The 27204-nt window shown below is 36.2% G+C and overlaps 2 protein-coding genes across 4 annotated transcripts; both read left to right on the top strand.

Moving 5' to 3' along the window:
- The first annotated feature begins 2939 nt into the window (after positions 1–2939).
- On the top strand, positions 2940–10599 carry LOC106063995 (uncharacterized). Its single transcript, XM_056033245.1, has 4 exons — positions 2940–3089; positions 4226–4677; positions 5329–5481; positions 6770–10599. Exons 1-4 carry the CDS (start codon positions 3035–3037, stop codon positions 7226–7228), a joined length of 1119 nt encoding a protein of 372 aa, XP_055889220.1. The 5' UTR covers positions 2940–3034; the 3' UTR covers positions 7229–10599.
- Positions 10600–14466: 3867 nt separating this feature from the next.
- LOC106064000 (uncharacterized) lies at positions 14467–23664 on the top strand. Of its 3 annotated transcripts, none has more exons than XM_056034231.1 (5): positions 14467–14723; positions 16298–16377; positions 16549–16631; positions 18459–18605; positions 23149–23664. In XM_056034231.1, exons 2-5 carry the CDS (start codon positions 16335–16337, stop codon positions 23620–23622), a joined length of 747 nt encoding a protein of 248 aa, XP_055890206.1. In that variant the 5' UTR covers positions 14467–14723; positions 16298–16334; the 3' UTR covers positions 23623–23664. The 3 variants fall into 3 exon arrangements, with proteins under 3 accessions (XP_055890206.1, XP_055890207.1, XP_055890208.1); XM_056034232.1 differs by lacking the exon at positions 14467–14723 and adding an exon at positions 14873–15042; XM_056034233.1 differs by lacking the exon at positions 14467–14723 and adding an exon at positions 15103–15121.
- Positions 23665–27204: the final 3540 nt, after the last annotated feature.

Here is a 27204-nt window from a genome sequence, read left to right on the forward strand (position 1 = left end):
ACAGTGAAGAATGGTAAAAGAAAATTGGTTAATTAATAATCATTAATTGAACCTGTGAAAGTATCTGAAGGTTCTGGAGTGAGAGCTAAACAGTTGCCATACGAATCTGAAGGTTCTGGAGAAAGAGCTAAACAGTTGCCATACGAATCTGAAGGTTCTGGAGAAAGAGCTAAACAGTTGCCATACGAATCTGAAGGTTCTGGAGACAGAGCTAAACAGTTGCCATACGAATCTGAAGGTTCTGGAGACAGAGCTAAACAGTTGCCATACGAATCTGAAGGTTCTGGAGACAGAGCTAAACAGTTGCCATACGAATCTGAAGGTTCTGGAGTGAGAACTAAACTGTTGCCAATGTTCTCAAATTGTTTTTTCTAAAATTAATAGTTATTTCCCTTTCCAGCTAATGAAACAAAACACAAGCAAGGATCTGATAAATACCCAACCACAAAACAGTCGTATCAGCCACATTTGTAAACACAGTCACAGTAGATGTTACGTTAGACATGTTTGTGTTTTGGTCAATCTGCGCGATACGTTGCATCCTCTCCCCGCTCCTGTATAAGAGAAAACATTATCCGTAATATACTCTATACCACTAGCGGATCCAGAACTTTGGAGTGGGGGGGGGCGATTTTTTTCCAAACCCTAACCCTAACGCCCAGTAAACCCTAACCCTACGCATAAACGTGCATACAGCGCGCGCGCGCACACACACACACGCACACACATATATATGTATATATATATATATATATATATATATATATATATATATATATATATAAAATATGAGAATAAAAAAAGCAGCATTTCTCAACCTTCGGCGAAAACCAAAACAACTGGGGCAGCGCTATAAGGTTCTCTGGTGAAGTTCGGGGCGAAGCCCCGACGCCATAAGCGTTTTCTTGCTTTTTTGACTGCAGATACGCATTCTCCTGACACGTACAGCTCATTCTTCACAATGTAGTTCGGGGCGAAGCCCCGACGCCAAAAGCGTTTTCTTGCTTTTTTCACTGCAGAAACGCATTTTCCTGACAAGTACAGCTCATTCTTCACAATGTAGTTCGGGGCGAAGCCCCGACGCCATTAGCGTTTTCTTGCTTTTTTGACTGCAGATACGCATTCTCCTGACAAGTACAGCTCATTCTTCACAATCTAGTTCGGGGCGAAGCCCCGACGCCATAAGCGTTTTCTTGCTTTTTTCACTGCAGAAACGCATTCTCCTGACAAGTACAGCTCATTATTCATAAATGGAGTTCGGGGCGAAGCCCCGACGCCAAAAGCGTTTTCTTGCATTCTTCTCTGCAGAAACGTATTCTCCTGACATCTACAACTCATTACTCATAAATGGAGTTCGGGGCGAAGCCCCGACGCCAAAAGCGTTTTCTTGCATTCTTCACTGCAGAAACGCATTCTCCTGACCTGAAGCTCATTATTCATACTATTAAAAAACGACCTTTCGAATAATGTTGTACTTGAAAAATATTCTAATTTGAATTTATAGACCCATAATACATTGCAAATAAAACCGATTTGTTCCTTGAAAAGATAGGATACCCCACGTATTTAGATTTTTGCTTTGAGGATCGCCGCTGAAAAAAAACTTATTCGATAAATAGTATTCAAGAAAACTCTAGCATAAATTGTGAGTTATAGTCCCAAATTTATTTAGCTAGAAAAATATCAGATTGAGTAAAGGTTGGGAAAAGGCGACTATGAAAATGTTATTTGAGTCTAGAACTCATCTCAATCATGACTCTTATACTGAAAAATTTCGTTTGAATTCTAACTTTTCAAATGCAAAGTCTTTCTTAAAATACTTATGATAACTTCATGTGAAATTACAAAAACTCTGTCTGGAAATGGGAATGGCGGTAGAGTGAAAACGATTAATCCTCGCTCCTTTACTAATTTCTGCTAAAGATTGCATTTGGCATTAAAGAATAGGTATGGGGTGACTCGATATAAGAATTTAATTTATAGTATATATAAATTATATTAGTGACAGATTTTTTTAATTTTGTAATTTCTTAACTATAATACAAAAAGAAAAAGTATTGATTTGTCCGATGGGGGAAATGCGATTGCATGTATCGCCCCTCCCACCTGGTACAACCCTTTTTCATTTAAATTTTCTAATGATACAATTTGAGATTAGAGTGTGGTACGACATATTTACAATGGGTCACATATCAATACGTAGTTTATATTATATAGATATTCAACTAATTTTATTCACAAACTATGATTCTCCACAAAAATAGGACCGCCCCCCCAGCACTCAGAGGGCTAGAGTGGGGAGGGCAGTATTTGCAATCGCCCCCCCCCTTACCCCACCGAATCGGCCAAAATACCAGAAAGGGAGCGACATAATATAAAATTTATATATTAATTCAACTAATTTTGTTCACAAACTATGATTTCTCAATAAAAACGGACCGCCCCCCCCACTCAAAGGGTTTAGGTGGGAAGGGCAGAAGAGATATTCGTCCCCTCCCCCCACCAATCGGCAAACAGGGAACGACATAATATAAAGATCGGTTAAAATATCAATAACAAGTTACAAGGATATAGATATTTAATTGATTTTGTTAGCAGGCTGTGATTTCTACCAATAAATTGGACCGCCCCCCACTCGAAAGTTAAGGGGGGGGGGGCGGGATTGATACCATCGCCCCCTCCCGACCCCACCAAATCGGCCAACATACTAGAGGGGGGGCGAAATAATCTAAAAATAGGTTGAAATATAAATAATTAGTATATATTTTTAACATAAGTAATAAATTCGTATACAAATTGTGTGAATCCTATACTAAAGTTCGTCCGCCCCCCCCCTTTGGGGGGGGGTCGGCCGAGTGGGGGGGGGCGATCGCCCCTACCGCCCCCCCCTGGATCCGCCAGTGCTCTATACAGGCCTGTGAACAGCACGTCGTTACAGGGGTACATCCGGTTGTCTAGCTGGTATAAATAGCTCGGGATCGTGTATCCGTTTTATAACAGTGTCTCGTGAGGGAAGAGTCTTAACTAACTCAACATGCATTTACTTATTTGGCTTTTGACGATATCGCTCTGTTATTTATCAACAAAAGGTAAGCAATGTTGCGATACGACTAAAAGGTAGCAGTAATTTCATTCAACATTAATGTAGCAGTCATTCGGCAGTAATGCAGCAGTTAATCAGCAGTATTGTAGAAATAATATAGCACTTATGTACATGTCATTCAACATTAATATAGCAACTATGTAGCAATGATGTAACAGTCAATTAATCTTCAGATATCCTATAGAATCATTTAATAATACTTCGACTAAAATCTTCAGATATTCTATAAAATCATTTACAACTTCGCCTGAAATCTTCAGGTATTCTATAGAATCACTTTCTGCTTTGTCTTAAATCTTCAGGTATTCGATAGAATCATTTACTACTTTGTCCGAAATCTTCAGGTATTCTATAGAATCATTTAATAATACTTCGCCTAAAATCTTCATGTATTCTATAAAATCATTTACTACTTCGCCTGAAATCTTCAGGTATTCTATAGAATCACTTTCTACTTTGTCTTAAATCTTCAAGTATTCTATAGAATCATTTACAACTTCGCCTGAAATCTTCAGGTATTCTGTAGAATCATGTAAAACTTCGCCTGAAATCTTCAGATATTCTGTAGAATCATGTAAAACTTCGCCTGAAATCTTCAGGTATTCTATAGAATCATGTAAAACTTCGCCTGAAATCTTCAGGTATTCTATAGAATCATGTAAAACTTCGCCTGAAATCTTCAGGTATTCTCTGGAATGCAGGATTTCGTAGTTTACCAGTAACATCGACATCGTATCGCTTCAGTGTATTATTTGAGGATCCCACTTAGGACCGCTTTACATTGGCAGACACCTTTACCTTCACCTATCCCTTAGTCTGTTGGACCGTTGGGGCGCCACACAAGATCTGTCGACCGTCTTTCTCCTCTCTGTCTTTTGCCTTGAATAGAATCTCTTATAATGGCAGGTCCGTCCATTCTTTTGACAGACAGCATGAAATTAAATGGTACGGATATTTCAACTCTTTAAGAACAACGCTGCACTGTATATACCCCAATACGTACCGATCTATGTGCAATTTCATTGTATTGTGGCCATTACGTGTGGACTTGGCTAGACAATAGTCCTCAAGTTTATCTTTATTGATTAGTTATTTACAAAGATATTTGTATCCCTGTTTTAGGAGCGGTCCTAAAATTTGTTAGCGTGACACCAACGCTGGCTAACAACAACTCGTGTGGGCTGGTCACCTGTGAGCACACTTTACAACAAGGGAACCTCTACGTCCAAGAGATACGCCTCTACAATGTCGCCCAAGGCGGATCATCAAGGCTAGCCATTGTCGAAGGTGAAAATTGCGACAAAGGCAAGCATCAAAGCGTTTCCTCGATCAGGCAGTCCTTTTCAAGGTCGGGCGCCAGCGTGGTGGTGGGAGTCCGAGGGGCGGCTATCTGTAACGAGGGCGAGTTTATGTGTGAGGTGACCTACGTCAATGACCAGTTAGAGAAACTGACGGATGTCGTCATCGTGCGAGCCAATGTCCGTCTTCCTTCAGTGGACGGTCTGTGTGAAGCTGTGAGCGAGGTGACATCGACATTAGAAGCATTACAGAATCAACTCGCTAATCTAACTCAGGTAATTTTTTTATTTTTATTTTGGGATGAAACATGTGAAAACAAACAAAAAATGTGAGGTGCTGCCCACTGACGAAATTTTCTTTAAAAGTAAATAAAAAGAAAAACTAAGAGATTATTTGAAGTTTCTCTTTTTTCTCTTTTCTCTTTTTTTTTTTCGGTCTGTTTTAGTCTCTTTTTTATCTCTTTCTGATCCTTTCTCTTTCACTTTGTTTAATAGGCGCGCTTTCCTTTCTCTCTTCTTACCTCCTTGTTTCTCTTTTCTCTCTTCTGAGCTGTGTCTCTACTTAGCTCTCTGTCTTTCTACTTAGCTCTCTGTCTCTTTTTTAGCTCTCTGTCTCTCTTCTTAGCTCTGTCTATCTTCTTAGCTCTCTCTTCTTAGCTCTCTCTTCTTAGCTCTCTGTCTCTCTTCTTAGCTCTCTGTCTCTCTTCTTAGCTCTCTTCTTAGCTCTCTGTCTCTCTTTTCTCTCTCTATTTCTCTTTCTAGATTTTTTTACTTTCTTCTCTCTCACCCACATCTCTTTCTAAAAAAGACGTTAAGTCCGGGTGGTAAAACTACTCGGTGTTTGAAGTTCTTAAAGAAGAAATTTTCCAAAGTGATTGAACAATATTCTGCTGTTATCATTAATGCATACTATTCTTTCTTCCCCAGTTTGCCAAGTCACAAAATTTATGTTCGACTGAAGTTACCTACCCTGAAGGAAAACTGGTTTTTCGTGGAACTAAGTCCGTGAAATCTTCTGTGTACGAGGCGTATAGATCTGGCGCAGGCGTACCGGAAACTGTAGATGACGGATGTAAACAGGTTAGACAAATTATATACGATCCATAGACTTATATATATACTATATCTAGACCATAGACTTATATATATACTATATCTAGACCATAGACTTATATATATACTATATCTAGACCATAGACTTATATATATACTATATCTAGACCATAGACTTATATATATACTATATCTAGACCATAGACTTATATATATACTATATCTAGACCATAGACTTATATATATACTATATCTAGACCATAGACTTATATATATACTATATCTAGACCATAGACTTATATATATACTATATCTAGACCATAGACTTATATATATACTATATCTAGACCATAGACTTATATATACTATATCTAGACCATAGACTTATATATATACTATATCTAGACCATAGACTTATATATATACTATATCAAGACCATAGACATATATATATATACTATATCTAGACCATAGACTTATATATATATACTATATCAAGACCATAGACATATATATATACTATATCTAGACCATAGACTTATATATATACTATATCAAAACCATAGACATATATATATACTATATCTAGACCATAGACTTATATATATATATATACTATATCTAGACTGGACATGGAGACTTTTAAACACTACCAAAAATGTCGTGAAAATTTTTTACAAAGTTGGATCAAGGCGTTGTTTTGTAAAGTAGTTCAAAGAAGTAAAGGCTATTTTTTTCAACCCTAACCTATGTAACATATAATTGAATTTTTAAATCTAGATCTAGTAAATGAACATCAAAAATAAGAGTACTCTCGTCTCATAATTATTATTTTACAATTTTTAGATACATAATCTGGAAAGATCAAGGTAATCAATCTATTGAAATGTACATAAGATGATTTAAATCAACGTAAATTATTTCCATTTAGGATATTTGAAATATTATCTCAATGAAAACAAACAGGAAATGGCTTTGTTTCATATATTTGCGTGAATATCCGAGAAATGATTTTGCATTATTTCTAAACTTTGAAAACTAAAGATCATTACTTTTATAAGACAAAATAGATTGATTGGGGCGACTCCCCCTAGAGCCCGTAAAAAAGGGTTTACGTACATAAAAATCTATATATAGATACGCCTGTTATTCGATCAGTCGCGAGTGAGATGTATTTCCGGTTTCAAGTCTAGAGATAATATATAAGTCTATGATACGATCCTTTATTGGTTAAGATTGATATGAATTAGTTTATGATATAATGAGAATTGACAATGTTAATGCCCTTATGTTTTTATTGCTTTGTCGTCCAAAGGTTGGCAAATCAATGAACTGTTCCAGCCACTACAGAAACAATGAAATATTGAACAACTGGAAAGGCATCTCCAATGTCACCTTGGCCATCTACAAGGACAATGTCAAGGTCAAACAGGTCGTTTTCAACGCAGTAGGATCAAACTACATGAGCTGGTACGAGAAAGGGCGAGTTCTGGACTCGTCGTGGTCAGACCTGAAATCTGCGACCGCCAATTACTTCCGCATCGTGGGGCATCAGGATGGCGGGCTGAAGCGGACATTCTTTATGAACCATTACTACAGCACGTGCGCAGTAGACGTGGGCTGGTTTGTTGCTCTGGACGCTAACCAAGGTGGCTGTGAGTGGGAAAAAAATGATGGGTTCCCCGCGTTCAAATACGCCGCTGGGGATCAAAGAGTTAACTGGAACACCGCTGGTGTAGGCGTGGCTGATTACATCGCCATATTTGTGAAATAGTTGGAGGAGATTGCCTTTGTGACAATGACAATTTCATTACCTTTGTGACTATCCCATCACCTTTGTGACAATCTCATCACCTTTGAGACAATCCCATTACCTTTGTGACAATCTCGTTACCTTTGTGACAATCTCGTTACATTTGTGACAATCTCATCACTTTGAGACAATCTCATCACCTTTGTGACAATGTCATCACCTTTGAGACAATCTCATCACCTTTGAGACAATCTCATCACCTTTGTGACAATCTCATTGCCTTTGAGACAATCTCATTACCTTTGCGACAATCTCATCACCTTTGTGACAATGTCATCACCTTTGTGGCAATCTCATCACCTTTGAGGCAATCTCATCACCTTTGTGACAATCTCATTGCCTTTGTGACAATCTCGTCACCTTTGTGACAATGTCATCACCTTTGTGGCAATCTCATCACCTTTGAGGCAATCTCATCACCTTTGTGACAATCTCATTACCTTTGCGACAATCTCATCACCTTTGTGACAATGTCATCGCCTTTGTGGCAATCTCATCGCCTTTGAGGCAATCTCATCACCTTTGAGACAATCTCATTGCCTTTGTGACAATCTCGTCACCTTTGTGACAATCTCATTGCCTTTGTGACAATCTCATCACCTTTGTGGCAATCTCATCACCTTTGTGACAATCTCATTGCCTTTGTGACAATCTCATCACCTTTATGACAATCTCATTGCCTTTGTGACAATCTCATCACCTTTGAGACAATCTCATCACCTTTGAGACAATCTCAGTACCTTTGTGACAATCCCATCACCTTTGAGACAATCTCATTACCTTTGCGACAATCTTATCACCTTTGAGACAATCTCATCACCTTTGAGACAATCTCAGTACCTTTGTGACAATCTCATCACCTTTGAGACAATCTCATTACCTTTGAGGCAATCTCATCACCTTTGTGACAATCTCATCACCTTTGAGACAATCTCATTACTTTTTGTGACAATCTCATTACCTTTGTGACAATGTCATCACCTTTGAGACAATCTCAGTACCTTTGTGACAATCTCATCACCTTTGAGACAATCTCATTACCTTTGAGGCAATCTCATCACCTTTGTGACAATCTCATCACCTTTGAGACAATCTCATTACTTTTTGTGACAATCTCATTACCTTTGTGACAATGTCATCACCTTTGAGACAATCTCATCACCTTTGTGACAATCTCATCACCTTTGAGACAATCTCATCACCTTTGAGACAATATCATTACTTTTTGTGACAATCTCATTACCTGTGTTCTTTCAGCTCAGTGCTAAAATGTTGGGAATGAAATGCAACTCGATCCCAGACTAGCATTCCTAAACTTGTAACAAGAGGCATACAAATGAACTGACCCAATCATTCACTCTTGAGATTACTCTGAAAGACACAAATACTCTGAAAGACACAAAGATAAAGGCACATTCCTCGTACCATATGCTAGGACAAATTTGTACAAACACTCCTTCTTCCCTAGTGCTATTAGAGCATGGAATGGGTTGCCTGAGCTAGCCAGGAAAACCAGTGACTTGGCTGAATTTAAGTCATTGGTTTATATGCATGACTAAATGCATGACGCGTAGGACGTAATCATCTTCTTTTTTGAATTAACGTCTGTATTATATAAGATAAGATAAGAAGAGAGTCTTATGACTATTCAAAGCAAAGCTAAGAAATCCAATGACACAGAGAAGATACAAGATAATTTTTTTTAAATAATAGGCACAAATCATTTTTAGCGGCCCTCGAAAGGGGAAAAAACGCTATTAGTTTTGTGTGGAATGTCTGTCTGTCCGTCCGTCCGTCTCGTTTCGATCTCGTAAACTAGAAAAGATATTGAAAATCCGACATCATGACCTTTCAAAGTTCTGATGCAACGGCTACTTTTTTTCTTTTCTGAAAGTGAAACATTAAATTTTTAAAATCAACTATGCAAGCAGGGTTTTTTTTTTCATATAAATACACAATTTTTACAACTATTCACAATTAATAGTAACAAACACAGGATGCTATTTAGTATGAAAAAAAATAAAGATCTACCATATTTTCAGTAGATTTATGCAAACGGTTTTAGAGTTTTTGTAAAAAGAAATTATTTTTTGTTACAAATGCATTGCTAAGTTATGTAAGTTCTGTCATACTAAATACTACATTTACAAAAAATTGTCACTTTTTTTTACAAAGAGATAAAATCTATTTAATAAGCATATAAGTGGAACATACTTTAAAACAACAATTTATAAGTAGTGTTTCATATTATCGCGTGAACTGCAGGGTAGTGCTACATCCGCAAGACACTTAACTAAGGATTTTTTTTTAAACGAAATGTTTTGTGTTGTTTTTTTGTTTTTGAGACTTTGAATAAGAGATTGACTCTATACAAAAACAATTAGATCAATAAGATAATCATTATATGAAATCAATCAGGCCAAGTTCACATCTAACTTCACCTTCACTTTCACCTATCCTTTGGTCTGCTAGACCGCTGGGGCACCACACAAGATCTGTCAATCTTCTTTCCCCTTTCTTCTCTGTAATTTGCCTTTGATAGAATTTCATTCTATTTTTTTCTGAAAATATTGAAACCTGCTTTTTTACCTACCTGGGTGGACCACTTCGGGGACCGATTTTGAGTTTGTGTTTCCACACAAACTGTCTTTTGTAACCTTGTTTTAATATCAACTTTTTCTGATATATTTCATTTATCGTTATAATGTTGTTGCTTTTTAATGTATAATGTATAAAATAGTGGCATTTGTTCTGCTGGTAAAAATGAAATGTCATTTTGTTAAATATAGAGGGTGAAAGTAAGCACATAGAAACACAATGTTATCACATGACCGGATGTATGTGAACAAGTGTCAAGGGGATTTGAATTAGAGTTACTATCTAATCTACCGGAGAATCGGTCGGAGATTGTACTCGGTCAGCCTAGCGGCCATATAGACATAGTCTATGGATAATAGTGAGCAAATAGATGTTATCTTATCAGATTTTCCCAAGGCTTTTAACAAAGTTCAACACCTTAGTTTGCTTAAAAAAGTAAAATATTTTGGCATTGATGGTCCATTGCATCTGTGGATTAAGGATTTTTTGATAGGGAGAGAACAAACTGTAATAATAAATGGCTCTAAATCAGGGGTGGGCAACCTTTTTGTATCGAGGGCCGCATTTGTCTAAATTTGGGAATGGCGGGCCGCATATGTATATACAACTTAGAAAGATACTCTAGCTGTGTAAAAATGGCTTTTAATTCATATTTACACTGTATTATATTCACGTTTTTTTTCCACACTCCACGTTAAGGAATTACAACAAGAGTTTTTAAACCAAATTAAGAATGTTTTTTATTTGCTGTGTTCTTTTATATTACAATAACCCCACAAATATACAGTTGTACTTAATATGCAGTATTTTACTTTTTACACTCGTGCATAATGTTCCGGAACTGTGGAACTAGCTTACTAGTTGTTACCCTTGTGTCTGCTGTCAAATTACGGTCAGTCAAAATCGACCATTAATTATAATTGTTTAGTTTCTTTCCCCCCCCCCCCCCCCCCCACAAAAAAAAATGCTCGGTCACTGGATGAGACAATATATGTTCCGGAAGTTGAATGTTGGGAGGAGCAAAACCTGCCCTTGTGGAACATCACCAGAGAATGCTGACCATGTCCTTCAATGGTGAATACTAAATCAGAGACCCGAACAGGACTCTGGTCCCAAAGCCCTCCAATAGAACCAAAGCTATTCGGAGAACTGCCTGATCTGGAAGACATTGCGCGGTTCATCTTAGATATAGGATTACTGATCTGAACCCTCCAACATGTAAAATGAGAACAAAGAAGAAGAAGAACAGATGTATGTGTACACAAATAGTGTGAACAGCAGCATATTTTTTGAAGTATTGACATAGAGCTTCTTTACTTGGAGTTATGTCCTCTGGAGCTGAATCAGCTTCTGCGCTAAATAGTGAGCTGATGGTATTGAAAACTGGTTCTTGACTTCTTAAAATTTGCTTTTATAAATTGTAAAATTAAGGAATCTAAATATGTGTTGTACTTTTAATCATTTCACTAGAAATAGTTTCACCTGTTTTCTTTTGCTTGCTTGTAGAAATGGGAAAGCCTTGTTTGAAAAGATTTAACATCCATTTACATTTAATATGCAAAAAACTCTTTGTAGCGGTGATTATGAAACATGAAATCTGTCTTCCACTCTTCATTAGAAATATTGGTAACAAAATCACAGTCAATGTCCTTCAAGTAACAGAACAATTTCTTCCTGGAGATTTTATATTCTTCTCGTTTACCTTGACCATGCTAGGATGACGGTTATATTGCATTATTTTGTTCATAATCGGAACTAACTTTGGTTGATATCCATAGATTTGATAACTTTGATTACTATATTTATGCTATTCTGGCATTTATTAAGTAGAAATTTTATGCAGCTTTGTGCAAACTTTCCTGTTTAAAGTTTATGGTTGGGGTATTAAAAAGAAAAACAACTATTTTACTCAGTCAAAGATCGAGCTCCACCAGTTGTCACCCTTGCCATCTTGTTCCAAGCATACCCAACATTCAACATAATTCTTCATAACATTGAATAAATACTGATCAGTGATTATGTCTTCAATTGAGTGTATTGATGTATAGTATAGCCAATAAGCATAGTCTTCGTTTACTTGAAACTTTTTATAATGACAGTTTCAGTAAATTACATTTATATTATTTTTAATATATTTGCATTTTTATAAGTATATACTGTGGGCACACCTGATTTCTGTAGGTGTCGGCGGGCCGCATAAAACATTCCGGCGGGCCGCATGTGGCCCGCGGGCCGTAATTTGCTCACCTCTGCTCTAAATCAACACCAATAACAGTAAACTCAGGTGTACCTCAAGGAACTGTCTTAGGTCCACTATTATTTTTAATTTACTTAAATGATTTACCAAATTGCATTAATTCAGGAACAAAAGTCAGATTATTTGCAGATGATTGCATAATATATAGAACAATAAAAACAACATAAGATACAGAAATTTTACTAAGAAAATTAGATTAATTACAGAAATGGGAATCAAATTGAAGCATGTCTTTCCACCCAGAAGAATGTCAGTTAATAAGAGTAAGAAAAACTTAAAACTAATTAATTCTACTTATCTTATTCAATGTAAACCATGGATTTCTAAAAATGCAAAATACGTAGGTGTTATAATAAATTAAAAACTGTCATGGAATCCCCGTATTGATGAAACTTAGGGTTTATTAAAAGAAATTTATATAAATCAAATTAAAACATTAAACTAAAATGTTATTTAACCTTGGTTTGGCTAATAATAGAAAATGCATGGGACCCCTCAACTCAAGAAGACATTACGAAACTTGAACAGACACAAAATAGAGCAGTGAGATTCATAACAAACGAATATTCCCATCTGACCTTTAGTAAAATCTCTAAATTTAGAAAGCTTTCAGAATAGAAGACTCAAAGGTAAAGTAGTGTAATATAACAACAAATACTATAATACCAATAACATGGCTTTATTGAAACTTTATTTAACAAGATTAGACTACAGTTAACAGGTGAATGAAACCAGCACGTCTCACATTAACACTGATGAAGTACTATAAACACACACACACACACACTGGACATGACCTTTCGACACGCTGGACACACGCAGAAAATAAATAACTCAGTTACACTACGAGTAGCAATTATACATAAAACACTGAACCATAAGCTTCAAATACAAAGACAAACTTTAATAAAATATTCAGAAAGACACAAAGATAAGGGCACATTCCTCGTCCCACATGCTAGGACAAATTTGTACAAATACTCCTTCTTCCCTAGTGCTATTAGAGCATGGAATGGGTTGCCTGAGCTAGCCAGGAAAACCAGTGACTTGGCAGAATTTAGGTCATTGGTTAAATATGTATGACTAAATGCAAGACGCGTAGGACGTAATCATCTTCTTTTTTTGAAGTAACGTCTGTATTATATAAGATAAGAAGAGTCACGCTAGTAGCCATACAGAGTCAAGCTAGTAGCCATATAGACAGAATCAAGCTAGTAGCTATAATAGAAATAAGTTAACCAGGAAATGACGTAGATAGAAGCAAAGAGAGATAAATGTCATATGTAGATGTCAAGAGAATGAAGTTATCAGAGAGAAGTCATAGAATTGTTTACTGAACAAATAATTGTACAATTGAAGATATGGAGTATGAATATGACTGTACACATATTTTTAGTAGCAGTCATCTTTGGGACTATACACAGTACACATGTTTTTAGTAGTTGCTTTCTGTACTTAGAGCTGTTGGTTATTGAAGCTTTTTGTTACCCGCTGTGATGCGGACGTATTTTAGTAGTGAAATTGTATTCTAGAGGACATCGATATTTTGTGCCCGCTGGGATGCGGATATATTATATTTCAATACATTGGATTATTTTTGTGTAACTACTATGAAGTAGCAGGATATTCCTATCATTTAATAAATGTTACTTGTCTGCTAAAGTTGGATACAATTCAATCTGTACTATTTATGTTTGTTACGCGTTAAGTGTAGCTCCAGGATGCACGAACCCAGCATTCTACTCATTGATAGCAACACACATTATCTACATTTTGGTGACCAAGACATACACATAAACGTTACATTTTGGTGGTCAGTATGGGGAGGCATCTACAAATGGATCATTTGAAATGAAACTCAAGTAAAAATGTTTGTAAAATGTTTCGGCTGTTCCTTCAGAGTTGAAGATAATTACTTCCTAGTCCAAACCTCCCGCAGGACGACGGGGGATGGGAGCGGGCAGGGTTTGAACCCGGGACCATCGATAAATCGTGCAAACCGCACGACCAGGCAGCCATCCAAGTACTTTTGGATCATTTGTTATCTTTGTTACCTTGAAGTTGGACTATACTGAACTTGGCGACCTCCTAATCATCATTGTACAGCAAGGAAATAGCATGTGCCTGTATCACTGCATCTAGCCTATTCGATTACTATATCGTTTTGCTTTGAACTGGTTGGATTATCTGTATACCGATCATCTCCTTGGATTATTATCGCACCTTGCCACATCGTCGCGCTTTGTACTGATTGGATTATTTGTATATCTGTTATCTCTTTGGATTGTATGGTGGTCGAAAGGCTAAGTACACTTGAACTTGGCTTGGCTATCTATGAAGGGGGTTCGAGGTTCGACACCCGACTCGAGCAGAGTTGTGTTTACTGAGCGCCTAAAGGCAGCACGGAAAACCTTCTCCCATATACCCCCTCCCCCACCGGTCCACAAATGAGATTGGACCATAGCGCTCTGACCTTGCTATAAGAAAGAAGAGCTATATAAAAGCTTTAAATTTATTTATTTACTACCTACATCATATTGCAGAGAGCTACATTAAGAGAATTGGGATTGTCGACACTACTCTACGCCAGAGCAAGTCTGTGTAAGTTACATGTTTGTCAATGAATTCGAATTGATTATTGTATCTTGAATCACATTGAACTTTTTTTTCTCTCTTCTATGTATCTTTGTTTTTTTTTTAAAAGGCGGTTTATGTTTCTTGTGTTTGAAAGCGGAGGTGACGCAATTTTTTTTTCCCTTTTGTCACACGCTCTGTTGACATTGCCTGCTATATCTTCACCTCGGGTCATGAGGGTGAAAGCCACGTGAAACCTCTGAGATAGAAAGAGGAAGTAAGAATGACTAAATTGACTTCTGGTCAGTAGTATCTTTGGGGCAGTTGAAGACAGTAGTAACCTTAAGTAAGTTGAGTGAAGTAGTTATTTAAAAGAGTCGTTTATGGGACTTGAGACAGTACACGTCTTTTGATTGTTATTTTCGGTAGGCCTACTTTGAGCTGGATACATATTATTAAAGTTTATTGTTACCCGCTGTGATGCGGACGTAATTTTATAGTAAAGTTATATATACACCTGTTCATGGGGACTTAGTATATTGGATATATTTGACACCGCTGTTATGCGGACGTAACTTTATAGTAAAGTTATATATACACCTGTTCATGAGGACTTAGTATATTTGATATATTTGACACCGCTGTTATGCGGACGTAACTTTATAGTAAAGTTATATATACACCTGTTCATGAGGACTTAGTATATTGGATATGTTTGACATCGCTGTTATGCGGACGTAACTATATTTGTATACATTGGAACCTTTTTTTGGCGAGGATCTTACTTCTATGAGTGCGATCCGAGAGCACTATTCTTGTTTGTCCAAATGCGACTGTTCGTGATTATTATCATATTGTCGTGATTATATTATTATTATTACAGTAAGGTTTCACTAAACAGGATCCCCCCCCTTGTCTGCCGGTGGTCGGCTTAGGTTCTCTTTTCGCTGCATACGTCTGTCCTGATAAGTAAATCGCCCCAGGCCAGCGCTAGATGCGCGGTCAACCATGACGAGCTGAGACCGTCACCTGCGTTTCTGGCGAAGTTTCAAGAAGTATATAAAGTGAATAGTAGCCTAATCAGACCAGTCACGTCAAAAATAGTCGAGTGACCACCCAGGAGGGTCGAGCGATGTTCCGTCCGATTCTAGAAGGCCATTTGGGACCCTATATAAAGAGCGAAGGTATCAAGAGTCGAGTCAGTCACAACTTCCCGATCTACGGTTCAGTACGACGGCTCAGTACAAGTCCGGGACGAGACGGAGAGGCCAGTGCAAGAGTACGGTTGTTAATTAACGGAGAGATATTTGTACAGTCTTGTGTTACGTGCTGCCAATTGTACAGTATTGGCTGTTATTTATTGACATTAAACTATTACGTTGTTTGCAGCTCTGAGTTGTCAAGTTCTTTCAGTTGGTGGTGTGTGGTGCAGCTTACAGAGAACCTGGATAGAGAGATTCGTTTCAATATATAAGAACAATCGGGCATTTATTTTACTGCTAAACAACCCACAAAATATTAAGCAATTACTATTACTATTAGAATTTTTGTTACAGCTTTACATAGACTAATATGAAATACAAAATTTTGATCCATTTTAGGACATCAAGATTTTAACTTTTATATGAAGCTGGGGAAATGTTGACTAAGACATTACAGTCGCTTGCGTTGGGGTTTTTAGGTTAGTACCACAGACCTATATATATTTCTATGTTTATGGTTAGTAGGCCTACTTTGAAATTTAGATTATTAAGTGCATATATTTTAAGGTCCATATATGGTAGCAATAAAATCATGTTCATTATAACAATCTGATGAGGATGCAGTAACATGTGTCTTGCATTGATTCCAGTTTTGATTCAAGCAAGTAGCACGTCTGGACGGGTAGTTACAAGACTGGTCAATGACATCAACGGAGCTGTAACAAAATGTCAGGTAAATAATCGTCAGGGCCGGTCTTAGCCCACTGCAACCTATGCGGTCGCAGTGGGCCCCGCTCTTTCATAGGCCCCGCGCTAATTGTAAGTGTAAATTATTAAATTAAATCATTATAACTTGTATATAATAACAGGGTTTCCACGGCTTTTTAGGAAATCTCCTGAAAAGGCAAAATATACGAAAAACTCCTTGAAATCTCCTGAAAGTATTAAAATCTCCTGAAAATGGACGATAATGTCATTTTTGGGGTGCCAATAAATAAAAACAGCATTGCCGGCTTTCATTTATTAAAAATTTATTGCAAAGACGAAAGTATTTTCTAACTAAAATAATCTTAATTTTGACATAATGCTTATCCCTACCCAGACTAGGCCCCGCGCAATCCATTTTGCATAGGTCCCCGCAATTGCTAGGACGGGCCCTGATAATCGTCTATGAAACATTTCAACTAATAATATAATAATATACCTTTGTCATATTAACAAAAAGTATTCACACACACGAACGCCTCTGTAGACACTGCGCCCACCCTTATGAAACTTTAATCCATTTCCTCTTTGAATGCCCCTTCCTAATCCAGACCCTACTTCCACTACGGCCCAACATGACCAACACCCTGTACGGCAGTGCTGAACAACTGAAGAGAACAGTACACATTTTTTTCCTTGGCACAGTCTGCAAAAGAGCTCACAGCTCAGCAACAAAAAAAGCTGGATATAAGAAGAATATATCTACTCTAATATCCCTATTGGGGGGAAATTATACTTAGCTAACTGGAGATAAGCCAGGGAATAATGAGAGATATTTAACTTGTTCCTAGCGGAGTCTAAAACGTCATTTGTGACATAAATTTGAACTCAGCAATGACCTTGACATTCACCTCGGGTCCAAGTCTATCTTGCCTTCCTTTGCTTCTTATTCTACTGATGTTCGCTTTTGGTCTCTCGCCCTTTCTCTTCCCCTGTTTAACTCTTTTCTCTCCGTAATTATTTACCACATTCTGGTGGAATCAACGCTGGTATCGTCAGTTAGGAGAGAAAGAGTTAAATGTCAAGAAATGTTTCAGCTCTGACATTAACACCGTTCCCTTCACTTTAAAACCTTCAAGGGAAACTTTAGAAAAAATGTTTTTTTTAAAGCGACTTTAAAAAATGAAAGAGATCAGAATAAAATACCATCGGTAACTAACAGTGCGAGAGTTTATGGTTGTTATTACGTTGATTTTTCCCTCATCAACATTGCAAAGGGGAGGCGCGGTGGCTGAGAGGTAAAGCGCAAGGCTTCCGTATCTTGGGTCCCGGGTTCGAATCCTGGTGAAGACTGAGATTTTTAATTTCGGGATCTTTGGGCGCCCTCTGAATCCACCCAGCTCTATTTGGGGAAAAGTAAAGGCGGTTATTCGTTTACTAGAGCTGGGTGGACTCAAGAGAGGGCCCAAATACACCCTCGCTGAACGTAGGCCACAGAAACAGATGACCTATCTGCCCTACAGACCACAAGGTCTTTTTTTTTACACAGCGACCCCTTTCTTTTAACTCTTTCTCTCCTAACTGACGATGCCAACTTTGATTTGACCCCATTAAATTAAATTAATTTTTTAATTTATAAACTTTAATTCGTGTTATATACAAAGATCACACTTTCTCCTACTATTCAATACCAACTATAACATTTTCTGATAACAAACAAAAATGTTATTGAAATTTAATCCTAGCAGGGTTAGTGAAACACAAATGAGCAAAATGAGTAATTCCATCGGAACGTGGAAAAAGAATTACGGAGAGAAAGAGTTAATCCCAAGTGCAATAACCTTTATGCTTTCAGGGGGATAAAAGCTGCTTCCCTGATATGAATAGCAACTCCTCGTGGATTCTGGCATTTCGAGGTACAGCAGCCATTGGGAAACCTGTCTACCCCGCGTACGTGGATGGAACTGGATTACCGAAGAGAATTCAGAAAGGATGTATGCAGGTCAGTTTTTTTTTCTTTAAATATGATTCTGTTTCTGACAATTCAATTTAGTTTATGCTTAAGGTTTTGTTTATCTTTAGGTCTATATCGTTGTTATAAATGAATTTAGTTTTGAGATTTGGTAACAATTGGCCTTAGGAATAGATGAGATAAGATAAGATAAGATAATTTTTATTGATCCAATCTAATGGAAATTCAGTTTGACTACAATTGACAAGCTCAGCGAAACTACTGTACAAAAACAATATTGATTAAAAATTCGAACAACATTCACACACGAAACGCATACACATTCACAACCAGCGCTTTATGAGTTTGACACGAAACACATACACATTCACAACCAGCGCTTTATGAATTTGACACGAAACACATACACATTCACAACCAGCGCTTTATAAATTGGACACGAAACACATACACATTCACAACCAGCGCTTTATGAATTTGACACGAAACACATACACATTCACAACCAGCGCTTTATGAATTGGACACGAAACACATACACATTCACAACCAGCGCTTTATGAATTGGACACGAAACACATACACATTCACAACCAGCGCTTTATGAATTTGACACGAAACACATACACATTCACAACCAGCGCTTTATGAATTGGACACGAAACACATACACATTCACAACCAGCGCTTTATGAATTTGACACGAAACATATACACACTCACAACCAGCGCTTTATGAATTTGACACGAAACACATACACACTCACAACCAGCGCTTTATGAATTTGACACGAAACACTTACACACTCACAACCAGCGCTTTATGAATTTGACACGAAACACATACACACTCACAACCAGCGCTTTATGAATTTGACACGAAACACATACACACTCACAACCAGCGCTTTATGAATTTGACACGAAACACATACACATTCACAACCAGCGCTTTATGAATTTGACACGAAACACATACACATTCACAACCAACGCTTTATGAATTAGACACGAAACACATACACACTCACAACCAGCGCTTTATGAATTAGACACGAAACACATACACACTCACAACCAGCGCTTTATGAATTTGACAAGAAACACATACACACTCACAACCAGCGCTTTATGAATTTGACACGAAACACATACACATTCACAACCAGCGCTTTATGAATTTGACACGAAACACATACACATTCACAACCAGCGCTTTATGAATTTGACACGAAACACATACACATTCACAACCAGCGCTTTATGAATTTGACACGAAACACATACACATTCACAACCAGCGCTTTATGAATTTGACACGAAACACATACACATTCACAACCAGCGCTTTATGAATTTGACACGAAACACATACACATTCACAACCAGCGCTTTATGAATTTGACACGAAACACATACACATTCACAACCAGCGCTTTATGAATTTGACACGAAACACATACACATTCACAACCAGCGCTTTATGAATTTGACACGAAACACATACACATTCAAAACCAGCGCTTTATGAATTTGACTTCTATGAACTTCTCGATGACGACAGTTGATCTTGTAACACTCTGACCGAAAGTGGGATAAAGGAGTTTTTAAATCTTTCAGTTTTAGTCCTAATGGAAAGGAGACGACCACTTCTTTCAGATCTGATGTATATGGCTCCTTTTGTCTCGAAAGGCAATGGAATCGTGAAGCTTTCTTGGAAAAGCTCTTCTCTCTTTGTCTCTCTTTCTCTCCTCTCGTCTCTCCAGAGAGTAACGGACTTTTGCCTACGTCAGGAGTGGTGGCAAGCTTTTTGTATCGAGGACCGCATTAAAACAATTTGGGAAAAGGTGGGCCGCATATGTATTCATGTATATGTACTTACAACTTGAAAAATACACTAGCTGACTGTATGTCTTTTAATTCATATTTATACAGTACATTCACTTTTTATTTTTTCACACTCCCAATTGAGGAATTACAACAAGAGTTAGCCATTTCTAAAACCAATTTTACGATTTTAAAAAAATTCTATTGTCTTTTTACGTCACATTTCACCACAAATGTACAGTTCTCACCACAAATGTATAGTTCTCACCACAAATGTACAGTTCTCACCACAAATGTATAGTTCTCACCACAAATGTACAGTTCTCACCACAAATGTACAGTTCTCACCACAAATGTACAGTTCTCACCACAAATGTACAGTTCTCACCACAAATGTACAGTTCTACTTAATGTGAAGCATTTAACTTTTTTACGCTTGTTCATCATGTTCCGGAACTAGTTTACTATTGGTCATCCTTGTGACTGCTGTCAAATAACAACGAAGGTATTGACTGGAGCTTCTCTTTCATGTCATAATGTGAATGGAGCTATGTTCTCTGGAGCTGAATCAACTACTGCGCTAAATGGTGAGCTGGTGGTATTGAAAACTGGTTCTTGACGTCTTAAAATTTGCTTTTATAAATGCCACACTTTGGGAATCTAAATAAGTCTTGTACTATTAACCATTTCACTACAAAAAGTTTCACCTTTCAGCAAAGGTAAAAGACAAAGCCTGTTTGCACTTGCTTGCCTGGAGAAACTGAAAAGCCTTGTTTGAAAAGATTTAACTTGCACTTACATATCATAGTCAAACAACTCATTGCAAAAGTCATGAAAAACATGAAATTTAGTCTTCCACTCTTCATTAGAAATATTAGTAACAAAGTCACAGTCAATTTTCTTCAAGGAACACAATTTCTTTCTTAAGATTTTATATTCTTCTCAGTACCTTGCCAATGCTAAGCCTGCGGATTCATCGGAATATTCTGTTTCTAAATCTTAAAGTACTTTTCGAAACTGGCTGTGGTTAAAGCCCCTAGCTTTGATAAGTTTCATATTTAATCGGTCAAGAAAATATTTTATGCAGCTTTGCGCAAACTTTCCTATTTAGAGTTTATGGTTGGAATATTCTAAAAAAAAAAAAAATCTTAGTCAAAGATCTAGCTCTATCATTTTAAGACAACCAGTTTTCAATACCACAAGCTCACCATTTAGCGCAGAAGCTGATTCAGCTCCTGAGAACACAGCTCCATCTTGTTCAAAGCATAACAAACACTCAACACAGTTCTTCATAGCATTGAATAAATACTGGCCTGAGATTGTGTCTGAGTGTATTGAAGTAGAGCCTAGAAGGACAATCATCGTTTAATTGAAACTTTTTATAATGACACAGTTTCAATCATTTATACAGATATTTAGAATTATTTTTAATATATTTCATTTTTATACAGATATTTAGAATTATTTTTAATATATTTCATTTTTATACAGATATTTAGAATTATTTTTAATACATTTCATTTTTATACAGATATTTAGAATTATTTTTAATATATTTCATTTTTATACAGATATTTAGAATTATTTTTAATATATTTCATTTTTATACAGATATTTAGAATTATTTTTAATATATTTCTTTTTTATACAGATATTTAGAATTATTTTTAATATATTTCATTTTTATACAGATATTTAGAATTATTTTTAATATATTTCTTTTATATACAGATATTTAGAATTATTTTTAATATATTTCATTTTTATACAGATATTTAGAATTATTTTTAATATATTTCATTTTTATACAGATATTTAGAATTATTTTTAATACATTTCATTTGTATACAGATATTTAGAATTATTTTTAATATATTTCATTTTTATACAGATATTTAGAATTATTTTTAATATATTTCATTTTTATACAGATATTTAGAATTATTTTTAATACATTTCATTTTTATACAGATATTTAGAATTATTTTTAATATATTTCATTTTTATACAGATATTTAGAATTATTTTTAATATATTTCATTTTTATACAGATATTTAGAATTATTTTTAATATATTTCTTTTTTATACAGATATTTAGAATTATTTTTAATATATTTCATTTTTATACAGATATTTAGAATTATTTTTAATATATTTCTTTTATATACAGATATTTAGAATTATTTTTAATATATTTCATTTTTATACAGATATTTAGAATTATTTTTAATATATTTCATTTTTATACAGATATTTAGAATTATTTTTAATACATTTCATTTGTATACAGATATTTAGAATTATTTTTAATATATTTCATTTTTATACAGATATTTAGAATTATTTTTAATATATTTCATTTTTATACAGATATTTAGAATTATTTTTAATATATTTCTTTTATATACAGATATTTAGAATTATTTTTAATATATTTCTTTTATATACAGATATTTAGAATTATTTTTAATATATTTCATTTTTACATGTATATAGTATGGTCACACCTGATTTCTGTAGGTGTCCGCGAGCCGCAAAAAAAAAACACACTCCGGCTGGCTACATGTGGCCCGCCCGTAATTTGCCCACCCCCTGGTCTACGTGATTATAGGCTACTTGTTTTAATCTATCCAGACATCTCTTGATATTAATACATTTCTCAAAACTTTGTTAAAAAATTGACTAAAATAAAAACCTAATAAATTCTTAAATTGTATTTAACTATTAGCATTATGTGTGTTGTAGGTTGGGCAGAACTTGCCATGTTCCAATCACTTCAGAAACAACACAGTCTTAGACAACTGGAAAAATATATCTGAAGTAGCTCTGGTCATATACAAAAACAGCACTCCAGTGCATCACGTGATATTTAACGGATCAAGCTCGACCTACATGACCTGGATGGATAAGAATAAGATCGAGAGCACCAGCTGGGTAGACATATATAACAATTCTGCCAACTATTTCGGCATATTCGGGCATCAAGAAAATGCAATGCGGAGAACTTTTTTTATGAACCATAATTACGGGACATGCCCTAACGACCAGGGCTGGTTTGTTGCCGTTGACAACATACTTGGCGACTGTATGTGGGAGCAGACGCCCAAATTTCCAATGTTCAAATACTCAACTGGTAATATTATGATAAACTGGAACGAGGCTAAGACAGACCATGCTGAATATTTTGCCGTGTTTGTCAAATATAACAAATCAACATAGTATGAAGAAATAAATTGAAAAGTCACATGTTTAAATGTTTAACTCTCGTTTGCGTTTTGTTGTAGCTTTATGTGTACATGTTATTTTAAAATTTGATGTGTTTTGGGGGGTTACAAACTCTTTAAGAGCTCAAGCGTAGCCTATAACTAGTATATAACAGAAGCCTGATATACTTCGGACAGGAGAGATCGTTAGCCTTAGCTGGCTAACCACATTGGATAAGGATAACTCTTAATCCAATCCTCTGCTGCCTTTCGGATATATCCAAATATGAAAAAGGCTTCGAAAATCAGCCCTCAGGAACAATTAGAAGTCGATGACCTTAGGGCAGCTTGTAGACCAGTGTCTGACCCTAGCAGAACCTTCAACGCTGCTGATCCTAAACTGTTTCGGCACCGGCACATCAGCAGCGTGGAGAGGGGGGAACTGTTGTGTGGGCGACATCGTTCCAACTATGGTTCTTCTCATGGATTACTTCTTCTTGTTGTTGTAGAGCCCTATTCTCGACCACATCTTTACAAAGGCAGCATCTTCCCCTTCACCTATCTCTTAGTTTGTTGGGACACCACAAAAGATTTTCTGACCGTCTTTCTCCATTCCTCTCTGTCTTTTGCCTTGGATAGAACTCCTTTCAACTTCAGACCCAACCATTCTTTTAAAATGTTTTCGCATCGCTTCCTCTGTCAGCCTCTTTTTCCTGGTACTTTTCCCTGTAGGAATGTCTTTAGAAGCCCTAGAGTTTTATTTATTCTTTTTTTGTATTAATAGTTAGCAGCTCATCGTGAGGTTGGGACCACCTGTGTTAAAAGCCAGTCCGACATCATGACTTGCATATAGATCCGTCTTCCTACGATTCACCTGGCTTCATTAATAAAAGCAATAAATAGCCTGAGGAAAAACTAAAGCAAATGACAGTTGCCAACTCCTCCGTTTTAAACTTCAAGTTTCTATACAGCCATGTTAGGCCATTAGCAAACACCGCAACCTACACCCAACTGTCAGGGTTGTGTTAAGGCCTTAGCTCGTTTACCCGGGCCCATGACATTCAACAGGCACCTTCGTGCTTACAAATAAATAAGTGACTCAACTGTTGACAATGTAATTGTTTAATGATATGAATATAGGTTATGATGAAAAACTGATGGAGTAATGACATTGAATTTGAAACATTCTAATATTGTGGATATATTAATTAAACAGTAATTTTACACCTTGCTGTCCGACAACGTGTCACATAAATGCTCGCAATCACACCAAAACACACTGCTGAATCTAGTATTTAGTGTAGAACTCCAATCCCATACTAACTCCCTGTAGAGACATAAATAAAGACAAACTAAAAGAACCAGTCTAGTATACTATGGCATCGAAAACAACTGCGAAATGCAGTCATGCCTTAGATACTCACCCTAAACAGGGGAACACAGAAGAATCTCAAAGAAAACGTTTCACCAGCATAATAACAAAAACACTCCACCAGCCCACAAGCAAGGCAACAAAAAGAAAGTGCGTTCAAAAATTGTGCACTTAATACACATTGGTAACCTACGCACTGACACCAACTGTACTCAAATTCTCACAAGTAACTTACAAATTGTGCACGTTTCCAAAGCACGTAATTAATGAGGGTAGTCTGGGAAGGTTTGGGCCTACCAGACACCTTGACGACCAGAGGATGAAAGATAGGAGGCCAAAGCCTTGCAAAGTAGGAAACAAAAGCAGGATACATAAGCATTAAAAGTAGATTCACATTTAAATGGTGTATAGTCAATAAATCACATGCTGCACAACTACTAGGCCCTACAGCAGTTTTTTTCAACCATTTTCAAGTCGAAAGACGTTCGCGTCCTCCTCGGCAAGCTAAGGATTGTGGGAGAATGCTAAGGATTGTGGGAGAATGCTAAGGATTGTGGGAGAATGCTGTAATCTTCCTCAAGATACTCAGCCAAGTGCTGTTGTGAAACCTGTATAAATGATAGGCTATATAAATAAATTAAATGAATTAATATAAAGAAATGAAAACAAAAAATGACTAAAACAAATTGAGTCGAATTAATTAGTCATGAATCAGACAGCTAGGCCTTTCGCTTACCGGAACTCCCCAATAAGATGTAGATTGAAGACAAAACAATTGAGTAATTTAAATGTATCGGTACATTTACCAAAAAGGCATTCCAATGCAAGTAGTGTACCTTTTTTAATAAGTAATTATGTCATTACGTTTGATTTAGATAGGACTCAGATAAGCAAGTGTCAATGTTTGTACAATTTCTTACAGAATTAAACGACATAAAGATGTTTCACATTAAATAAAGAAATGTTTTATGAGTTCTACATTCAACACATTTACACGGGATTAAAACACTTCTAGGTGAAAACTTTTAAATATTGATACAAACTATAATTAAATTTTACTTCCAACATTTAACAGATCGAACATTTTTCTGGCATTTCAAAGCAGCTAAGTCAGTAACCTGTGCATCTATTTCTAAACTTTTGGCCGCTTCTCACTGAATGAAAATGAAAACCTTTATAATAAACTATAGTTGTCTACGATAAAAACAGCCAAATCTCATGCAGGTGTTTATGATAAAAACAGCCAAATCTTATGCAGGTGTTTACGATAAAAACAGCCAAATCTCATGCAGGTGTTTATGATAAAAACAGCCAAATCTCATGCAGGTGTTTATGATAAAAACAACCAAGACTCTTTTTTTTTTAATTTGGATTTTATTTTAACTTACATTAAAACAAAAGGCAAACAAGTTAACATAGGCCTATAACACTGATGACCAGTCAAGGTTATCAATAAAAATAGTTCATGATTGTTAACACTGTTTATCAATAACAAATTAATTGTCACAAGTGTAATAGTAGGCTATAGGAGAGTCATCTTTTGTTCTGATGAAAATAAACGTATTTTAAATATATTTTAAATATAAAAAAAAAAGAAAAGAAATGTAAGCAGGTGGTCAAGGATGGCTCTAGGTCAGGTCTAGGCCTTGCGCTGTTAAACAGAATTTTTTTACCAGTAGCGCACTAAAACCCAAACAACTAATACTAATCCAAACTATGTCAGGTCTATGCTTTGCGCTGCTAAACACAATTTATTTTACCAGTAGCCAGATAGTGACGCTACTGGGTGGGTCCAATCTGTGACACCTCAGTCTGTGACCAAGGGCTAGAGTCATCTAAGCAACCAGACAACTAGACTAAATTAAACTAACTAAACTAGCTACAAGAAAGCAAGAACGAAACTTAATTTAAAAATAAATAGAACAAAACAATACTTTATTTACATCAGGGAAAAATAAATCAATCATAAAATATATGTGCACTAAAACCCAAATAACCAATACTAATCCAACCCTAATTGAACTATACTATGCTATTACAAAAACTAACAATTAACCAAACCAACTTTCAACTAAATTACTAAATGACTCCAACTGACTAAACCTAGATCTATACGAAGAAACACCCAACAATAAGTTATTCGAATGGATGGATTTAAGGTCATACGATGTGAATGAGTGGGCATTGCATCCTATTGGTTTTAAAATCAACCACCGCTAGAAAAGA

The sequence above is a fragment of the Biomphalaria glabrata genome, chromosome 6 (assembly GCF_947242115.1).
Source record: "Biomphalaria glabrata chromosome 6, xgBioGlab47.1, whole genome shotgun sequence".
NCBI classification, from domain to species: domain Eukaryota; kingdom Metazoa; phylum Mollusca; class Gastropoda; family Planorbidae; genus Biomphalaria; species Biomphalaria glabrata.

Excerpts from the sequence above, each read along its gene's own strand:
- LOC106064000 (XM_056034231.1), top strand. The coding sequence starts at position 16,335 with ATGTTGACTAAGACATTACAGTCGCTTGCGTTGGGGTTTTTAG. Across the intron at positions 16,632-18,458 it reads GAGCTGTAACAAAATGTCAG|GGGGATAAAAGCTGCTTCCC; the intron begins GTAAATAATCGT and ends TTATGCTTTCAG. Across the intron at positions 18,606-23,148 it reads TTCAGAAAGGATGTATGCAG|GTTGGGCAGAACTTGCCATG; the intron begins GTCAGTTTTTTT and ends TGTGTGTTGTAG.
- LOC106063995 (XM_056033245.1), top strand. The coding sequence starts at position 3,035 with ATGCATTTACTTATTTGGCTTTTGACGATATCGCTCTGTTATTTATCA. Across the intron at positions 4,678-5,328 it reads AACTCGCTAATCTAACTCAG|TTTGCCAAGTCACAAAATTT; the intron begins GTAATTTTTTTA and ends TTTCTTCCCCAG. Across the intron at positions 5,482-6,769 it reads TAGATGACGGATGTAAACAG|GTTGGCAAATCAATGAACTG; the intron begins GTTAGACAAATT and ends TGTCGTCCAAAG.